The sequence below is a fragment of the Sinocyclocheilus rhinocerous genome, unplaced genomic scaffold (genome assembly GCF_001515625.1).
Source record: "Sinocyclocheilus rhinocerous isolate Xijiao unplaced genomic scaffold, SAMN03320098_v1.1 scaffold1319, whole genome shotgun sequence".
NCBI lineage: Eukaryota > Metazoa > Chordata > Actinopteri > Cypriniformes > Cyprinidae > Sinocyclocheilus > Sinocyclocheilus rhinocerous.
Window position 1 is genome coordinate 277,231 of NW_015650691.1, and position 8,234 is coordinate 285,464.

At 38.6% G+C, this 8,234-nt stretch overlaps 1 protein-coding gene across 1 annotated transcript in view; it reads left to right on the plus strand.

Annotated features, from left to right (window-relative positions):
* castor2 (cytosolic arginine sensor for mTORC1 subunit 2) overlaps nucleotides 1–7,833 on the plus strand; it is a 20,870-nt gene extending 13,037 nt beyond the window's left edge. The window contains exons 4-9 of the mRNA XM_016517287.1: nucleotides 2,258–2,390; nucleotides 3,867–3,990; nucleotides 4,357–4,467; nucleotides 5,497–5,579; nucleotides 6,144–6,238; nucleotides 6,329–7,833. Coding sequence (XP_016372773.1) covers nucleotides 2,258–2,390; nucleotides 3,867–3,990; nucleotides 4,357–4,467; nucleotides 5,497–5,579; nucleotides 6,144–6,238; nucleotides 6,329–6,394 — 612 coding nt within the window. The 3' untranslated portion in view covers nucleotides 6,395–7,833. The remainder of the gene's footprint in view (nucleotides 1–2,257; nucleotides 2,391–3,866; nucleotides 3,991–4,356; nucleotides 4,468–5,496; nucleotides 5,580–6,143; nucleotides 6,239–6,328) is intronic.
* The last annotated feature ends 401 nt before the right edge of the window (nucleotides 7,834–8,234 follow it).

The window sequence follows — 8,234 nt, forward strand, 5'->3', positions numbered from 1 at the left end:
CAATTTTCTGCACAGAATAAGGTAGAAAATATACTTTATAGTTTCTGTACTGTAATAAATTATATGTCAATTAGCACTGCATCATTCATAAATGTTATTTATTTATTTATTGTGTTTGTCTTAATGTTTCATCAGTTCATTCTGCTTTTTATTCAGATTAGCTGCAGATATAGCCTCGCAAGTCTTCTATGAGTGCGAGATCACTTCTATTTCAGTACGCTACTTTCATGCATCTGATTATCAGATAAACCTTGCGCTCTTATTTCAATGTTGTTGTTAATGCTGTGGTTATTTTAACAGTTTCCTTCGTACATTCGGTTGAACGACATTGTTAAAACACATTTATCATTCAATGGAACTGTGCGTATGCTTTAGTATGACCGAGAGCCATTGAAAAACTACAGAAAAGTAAAACTACTTCACTTTAGCATTACTGGCCACGAGTACTAAGGAGAGATCACACATCAGCTGCTCAAAAAAGACGAACGGAGCGCGAGCGCAATCCTGTGAAAGTCACTGGCGTTAAATACTGGAGCGCGTGAAGGAGAGATGCGAGGCACGAACACTGTTCAATTTAATGTGTATATATTTTGAAAGCTAATTTACGCAGTGGATTACTTTTGTTTTTGAAGGGAATGCACCACCCGATCTACCTACGTAAATGCGTCTGTCTTAGCACGAATCATTCGTGATCCAGCTTCACGTCCAGAAGTGAGTGTAAGGTTTTTTTAATGATTCTTTACAAATCGCCTTTCCTAATGACGTGCTAGTTAGCAATTTTCACGATGAATGCGGCTAAAGTAAACCGTCTCTCAGAGAGCGGCTCGGAAGAGAGGGGCGGAGCTCATTTGCATTTAAAGCGGCATGCTGTGTTTTTTACACTACCATTGAGAAATTTTAACCAAACTGTTACAGACTTTTCATTAAGACCCTAAAGAATCATATCAACTTGTGGAAAATGGGCAGCATAAAATGTTTTAATGTCACTATTGAAAAGCAAGATATTTAAAGTGTACCTGAAGTATACTTGAAATAGTTCAACTTTACCGCAGTTAAATATACTTCAGTATATCTTTAGTTGGACTTCAGCACTACGTCCGCACAATTAAAGTGCATTAAGTACAAAAGTTGTTCCAATCATGCAGGCTTTAAGTATACCAGTTTAGTATACTAAAGGTACAATTGCAGGGTATTTTGATTAAGTACATAAATATGTAAAGGTATTTGTAGTATACTATATATATGAAATAAATGTATTTCAAATACATTTTAGTATATTTCTTTTTCACTAGGGTACTTTATACGCCAGCTATTTCTGTGGCAATATTCCATATAATATTTCATCAATTCCTTGCACCCCGAGACCAGAAAAATGCAAGCAAAAAAAATCCCATCCAGCCCAGTTCTATTTGTGATTTGCTTACTTTTGTGTTGCCAGAAAAATTCAGTCGTATATTATACATATATACTGTGATATATTGCCCAGCTCTACTGTTGTTGTATTTGTGTAAAATGCTTGCTGTTGTTGAATTCTTGTTAGTTTTCTCACGAGATAGTAATGGTTCGATGTAAACCTTGAAAATGTTTCTCTAGAGCTTTTATAAGCTCATAAAGTAGTCCAAGGAAACTGTATATCCGTGGATACTTACCCTTAAAATGCTGTGTGGCGCTCATTTAGTGCACCCATCAGGGCCTCACTGGAATACTATGAATTTCAGCTTAATTGGTTGCTTAAGACATCCTTATGTATTGTTTTCACTGTAATGTATTCTGGGTTTGGTAATGGTGTTTGAAATGCAAATGAACGTTCATTTGTGATGTGTTTGAGTCGGCTGGTTTTGGTTACTGAAGGAAATGGCAGAAGCGGAGTCTAAATTAAGGGTTTCTACTTGTGCATGTTTGTGTTTCTGTAAGATGAGCTCTATTAAACGTTCATAGTGTTTTCATATATTGAAACATCTGAACATCTCTGCCAGAAATGCAGAAAAATAAGCTTGATAGGATTTGTGCCTGTACTCTGTTCAGAAGTAGCACATTCTGATAACTTGCTTGGTATTTCTCATCTGTACTTCAGAAACCACAATACATCATGAGTGTATGTTATCTAACAGGGTTTCCCACTGTACGCAAACAGTTTTAATGGTTTATGATTATTTGTTCTCTCTTTGAATAACTGAGCTTACTTAATCGTCTTGACGATAGCTCATTTGTAGTATTTTTACTAAATGGAAAAATTCTCATGCGATTCTGTCCATAGGTTCGAGAGAGGGATCTGCCCATGGTCATGCACACGCTGTCTTCAGAATTCACTCTCCTGAGGGTTGTCAATGGAGAAACAGTTGCTGCCAACAGTACCGGGGTCACCAATGGTTTTGTCAAGCCTAAACTGGGTAATCATCTGTCGTTATTCCGAGGGTGTGTCGACACAAGGCATTTTGTGCATTTGCAGTAACAAGTGATAGTTCAACCAAAAATTACAATTGTCAATAATTACTCATCCTCATGTCGTTCCAAACCCACAAGTCCTTCATTCATCTTCAGAAAACAAAATAAGATATTTTTGATGAAATCCGAGAGCTTTCTGACCCTCCATAGACAGCAACATTGAACCTCTGATGTTACATGGATGATTCTAACCATGTCCTTACTACCTTTCTAGGCCTTGAATGTATCAGTTGCATTGCTGTCTATGCAGGGTCCGAAAGCTCTGGGATTTCATCAAAAATATCTTAATCTGTTCCGAAGATGAACAAAGGTCTTAACGGGTTTGGAACGATATGATGGCGAGTAATTAATGACAGAATTTTTATTTTTGGGTGAACTATCCCTTTAAACTGGTAAATCAAATGATCAGTTTAAACTCCTCATATCCGCCGCATTTTTAACGTAAGCATAGCACGACCAATTTCCAGTGTCAGCCGTTTCCAGTTATTTTACCTGTACAAACAGAATCTGTTTTGATTCTATATATCATAAACTAGTGTTTATCATATTATTTAATTTATTATCATAATCATAAACGCGCTGGTTTGTAGCACAGGTAGTTTTACCATTTACTGAACTTTATTCTTCTAGTTATTTACCAGTAGTGACTAATGAATTGGAAATCATGCACATTCAAAGAAAATAGCTCACCTACTCATTTGCTGAAGACTTGAACTTAGATTTATCACACTGAGCAATAAGATCTGAAACACCTGTTAAAAGTGTCTGTGGTGTGGTTAGGCATCAGCCTCTGCCGGTCACATTTGAGTCAATTATTGGTGTGCCCTTTGAACATACTGGGTAGACAAAGACCTTTTTAATTTTTTTCTGTGCTCACTGGTATGTTCTGTGTTTAAAGTCAACATGAAACCAATTTGACACTTTTATAATACTGTTCCTGTTATTATAAGTTAACTACAAACCCCCATTCAGATATGGCTTTCTAGGATTGAAAGTGGCCACTTTTTATGATCCAGTCAATACGTGATGCATAAATCTATTTTCAAATTTTGTTCCTTTCTCTCAGAAATATTACATTGCAGTAGTAAATCTGATTGTGAATGGCATGCCATGTTGACTTTAAATAGCATCTCCATCAACACTAATGCACCTTTGGTACATAACAGAGACAAAATGGATTTCATGGTAAAACATCAGTGTAGAACAGCGCTAAGCTCTTACATGGAAATATTACATAAAAAATCGCTGATCATGTCCTGTTCACAACATTAATTATATCGCATTTTCAGTGAAAATGAATTCCTGCGAGTCAATAAATCCATATATATATCTTTCCTTCGTGAAACATCCTGACTGACACACCAGCGATGTTTGTGTTCACAGTTTGTTAGTATTATCAACTCTCTTTTTCTTTTCCTTAGTCCCTCGGCCGATCATTCATCCTCTCTCCAGCCCCAGTAACATGTTCTGCGTTACCAGCCTGGACCCCGACACGCTGCCCTCGGTGGCCACGCTGCTCATGGACGTCATGTTCTACTCGGGCGGGTAAGGGCCTCTCCTCCTGGCTTACATATGGCAGTAACCGAGAGCCATCTGCCAGATCTATTAGAGAATGATGATAATACACACAGGTCACTGTAGGGAGTGCATTGTGACGACAGGGGAGAAAAGACTGGAAACAAAATGAGCAGTGTGTATTTGTACTATTTCGCTCTTCCTTATAGTGGCTGAACTTGTTTACTACTCAGACAGTGGCATCAGGCCAATAGTTAGAGGGAAAGATCAGATCAGAGTTGCCCTTTATCATACTCCTCCCCCTCCCATTTTCACTATTCCGGTGAAAGCATCAGCCGAGTTGAGCTCTAATGAAGCTTGTGTAATAACAAGAATCCCTGCTGCGCTTCATTACAGAGCGAAAGAGACCGGGGGGCAGAGCGAGGATTCTGGACACATCCGCTTTTTCTCCTTCTCGCTGATCGAGGGCTACATCTCTCTAGTTATGGATGAGCAAACCACCCGGAGGTTAGACCACCCAGCCCTGCATCTAACTCTCTATTAATGTCAACATGAAAACACAATTGACCCTATTTACTTTCTCAATACACACCCCTGGTCTTGTGCATGAATCAGCAGTGCATGCTATTACAAAGGAGAAAGGGTTTGTTTTTGTATAAATATACTCTACTATTATTGTCCAACCTATTTCTTCCAGCCACCTGTAACACTTGTATTAAACACCCATTTTTCCAAATAATTCCCAATTCATAATATCTTTTTTCATTGTTCACATGGAAATATCACATTAAAGGGATAGTTCACCCAAAAATGAAAATTCTCATTATTTACACACCCTCATGTCATTACAAATTGATCAATGTTATTTTATAGAAATAAAGGCCAAAATTAAATCCGTATTAAAAGTGACCATATAAAGTGAACGTGCCTCTTCAGAATATTGAATCAAACTGATCAATTCATATGGATTACGTTTACTATCTCCACAAACGTTTTGAATCATTAAAACTATCTTCATTTGTGTTTCAAAGATAAATGAAAGTCTTATGGGTTTTGGAACAACATGAGGGTGAGTAATCGATGACCATTTAAATTTTTAGGAAAACTGTCCCTTTAACAGAAGTAAAATGGCTTGAAATGTAATTTCATGTTGACTTTAAGGAACTGAAACATTCATTTTGTATATACACTGCAATATTGGACTTGCATGGGTTGTAAAATGGATTTCTTTGTCTTTTACTTTTACTTTACTTTTAGTCATTTAGCAGACACTTTTATCCAAAGCGACTTACAAATAAGAAAATTTGACTCTGGCGCTTAAACTGTCTGCAGTGGTTTCATCAGAATTTTCCAACTATTTAAAAATACCAATCTTTTAGCTTGAAGCCTGTTGAATCACCCTGTCTTTGTGTGTGTGTGTGTGTGTGTGTGTGGCTAAAATAGAACTTACCCGATGAAAAGATTTCTGATTACATGTACAGTATCATTGTTTTGTCATCACTGCATGTGGTTTACATGCTGCTCTTTTCTTGTCAGGTTTCCAAACAATGTCCTCTTCACCAGCGCTTCAGGAGAGCTTTGGAAAATGGTCCGTATCGGAGGACAACCCTTAGGGTTTGGTGAGTTCAGGCTAAAACTCAGTCTGCTGTTATGATGACAATGAGAATCTCCTCAATATCTAGGGACTAGAATTTGGGGGTTGGTTCTTTTGACTTGGGTCACAAAGCAACCACCCAGAACACCTTAGAAATGTGCTTAAAAACACATTAACAAATGCTTAGCCACATACTGTTGTCATGATAGCATTCACATTTTCCTTGATTGTAAAAAGTTTAAGGTCCAGTCACATTAACAAAATTTCTGCTAAATTTAGTGGTTAAAAAAAGCTCCATTGTCTGTTGCCAATACTATAGTGTATTGTGAGTCACACCGCAGTTACACAGAAGTCACTTTCAGACCAAGCAGCTGTCGGTTGGTCAGTGTGGTGAATCTACATGGGGAAATGTTTCGCCCTTGTGTGAAATTCCCTATCACCTGGATTCCTATGACTGTATTTTACCCATGAAAATTCACCAAACAACAGTAAATGTGACCGCTTCCTAATGCACAAACTACCTCAGGAAATCAAATGAGCATTTGAAAGTTTTGGTAGCTGAATTTCTAAGTCGTTTGTCTTCCATCAGATGAATGTGGCATTGTGGCTCAGATATCTGAACCGCTGGCGACCGCTGACATTCCAGCCTACTATATCAGTACCTTCAAGTTCGATCACGCTCTGGTGAGTTTGAGCAACCACTACTTTCCCGTCACTAAATATTCAGCTAGCAAAGGTGAAGTTTAACACCAGCAACATCTTGTGTCCATCCAGGTGCCTGAGGAGAACATCCAGAGTGTGATCGGAGCCTTGAGGACCAATGAGAGCACAGGACAGTGAGACTCTACGATTGGCTAGGCGTCCCGTGTCCCAGAAAACATTTCGATTTCTTGTCTAAAACTCTTAAAAGTGCCAAGAGCTTACCTGAGGACTGCTTCTGGGAGGAGGATCGGACGGAAGGGGAATGGATAAGTGAGGGGGGAGGGGACTCTAATCTTGCAGTCAGTATTAAACGACAGCATCACTTCCTGTCCATTTCTTGCAAAAAAAGAAAACCCTAATCCCCACCCAACTCTACAGGGACGCTGCGATGGTGTGAATCCAGTGTTTTTCTTCTCTTCTTTCTCCCCCACCCCTCTTCCTCTTATCCACTCCTCCTCTGCACATCATTTTACCATGACAACAGGGCCTGGACTTTAGCTACCGATTCTTAAGACGTTGCAAATAACCATTATGTATTAGTGGCAGGTCCTCCTCCTTGAGGACACAGAATGTACTCCAATGTTTCTCGAGATTTATTTCCTTTTTCCTGCCCCCCTTCTTGTTTTTCCTTGCAGTGCCAAGACATGGGGCATAAACAGGCTCCTTGTCTAAAAACGTGTTGTTTTTGGGATGCAATTTGATGGTTCAGGGTTGTTGTTTTGTTTTGTTTTTATTTCGGCAAAATGGTCCAGTCACAAGTTCAGTCTGTGAAAGAAGCTTTTCACGCTCGTTCGGAAAGTTTCCCATTTTTGTTTAGAGGTTTTGTTTCTTTTCCCTCACCTCAATCCTATATTCACATTTCAATGCCAAGTAGCTGGGTAATGAATTAGTTGTTGTTGTTGTTTTTGCCTTCAGAGTACAATCAATGGTTTTTCTGTCCGCTCGGCCGAGTTGGCAGCGAACGTGCACAGAGATTGGAATCAAGGATTCAGGTGAGGTGAAACCATTTTTGTTCACACGCACTTGTTTAGGTTATAAACACAAACAAGTACACGAATCGTGCAGTTTACTGTATTCTGATTTTAAAGTCGTTCCAATGAGGACGTCGCTTTTTATTACCGCCCTAGAGCCGTCGCATGCTCGCGATCGGATGAAATGTCTCTTTAGTCTTCACCACTACTCGCTCTTTCGAATATTTCGCAAAGCTGTCTCTTCATTCACAGAGGAACTGTTAGGGGAAACCTGTCGTTTGTTGAATGTTAGTTAAGGTCAGCTGTCGCAGACACTGGCGTTAGTTTAGGCCTTCAAGCTCCCCTTGTCTGCACTTTATTTAAGGTCTATCTTACAGATCTTACTCTTCTGATGTGAAATACTGGGGATGAGTATCTTCCCCTTTGAAGAAGTCTCTCTTTGAAGGGGTCACTTGTTGCTCTTTACACAAGTATGGTATGGGTGTCTTTTTTCCACAAGCTTTTCTTCTATCAGCTCTAAGCAGAAATGTGTAGAAACCATATATTTATCAGTGTTAAGAAGGGGTGACCTGTTTGTTCTCTGACAATTAAAGACGTGAAACAATATATTTTTCCAGCTTAGATTTGATTTTCAATTGTTACTCTGCCCCCCCCCCCCCCCCCCCCCCCCCCTCAGCATCTTTTCAAAAAAAAAAAACTTTTTTTTATTCTACTATTAGATGGATAGCCTAATGTCCTAATTCAGATGGGCTACCTGTTTTTTTTTTTAATGGTATATCACAAAAAATGTATATTTTTTAAATGTGATTGTTGGTACATTTTACCAGTTTTTACCATACTTTCAAAACAAAAATTAAAATAGGAAAAATATGCAATATGAAAATAATTGAAGACAAAATGTGTTTTACTGAGAAAAAAACAAGATTTGGTGTTTTAAAAGCCTTTTTCCAAAAGGTACATCTGAAAAGGGGGGTCGTCTTATAATCAGGGTCGTCTTATATTCGGGC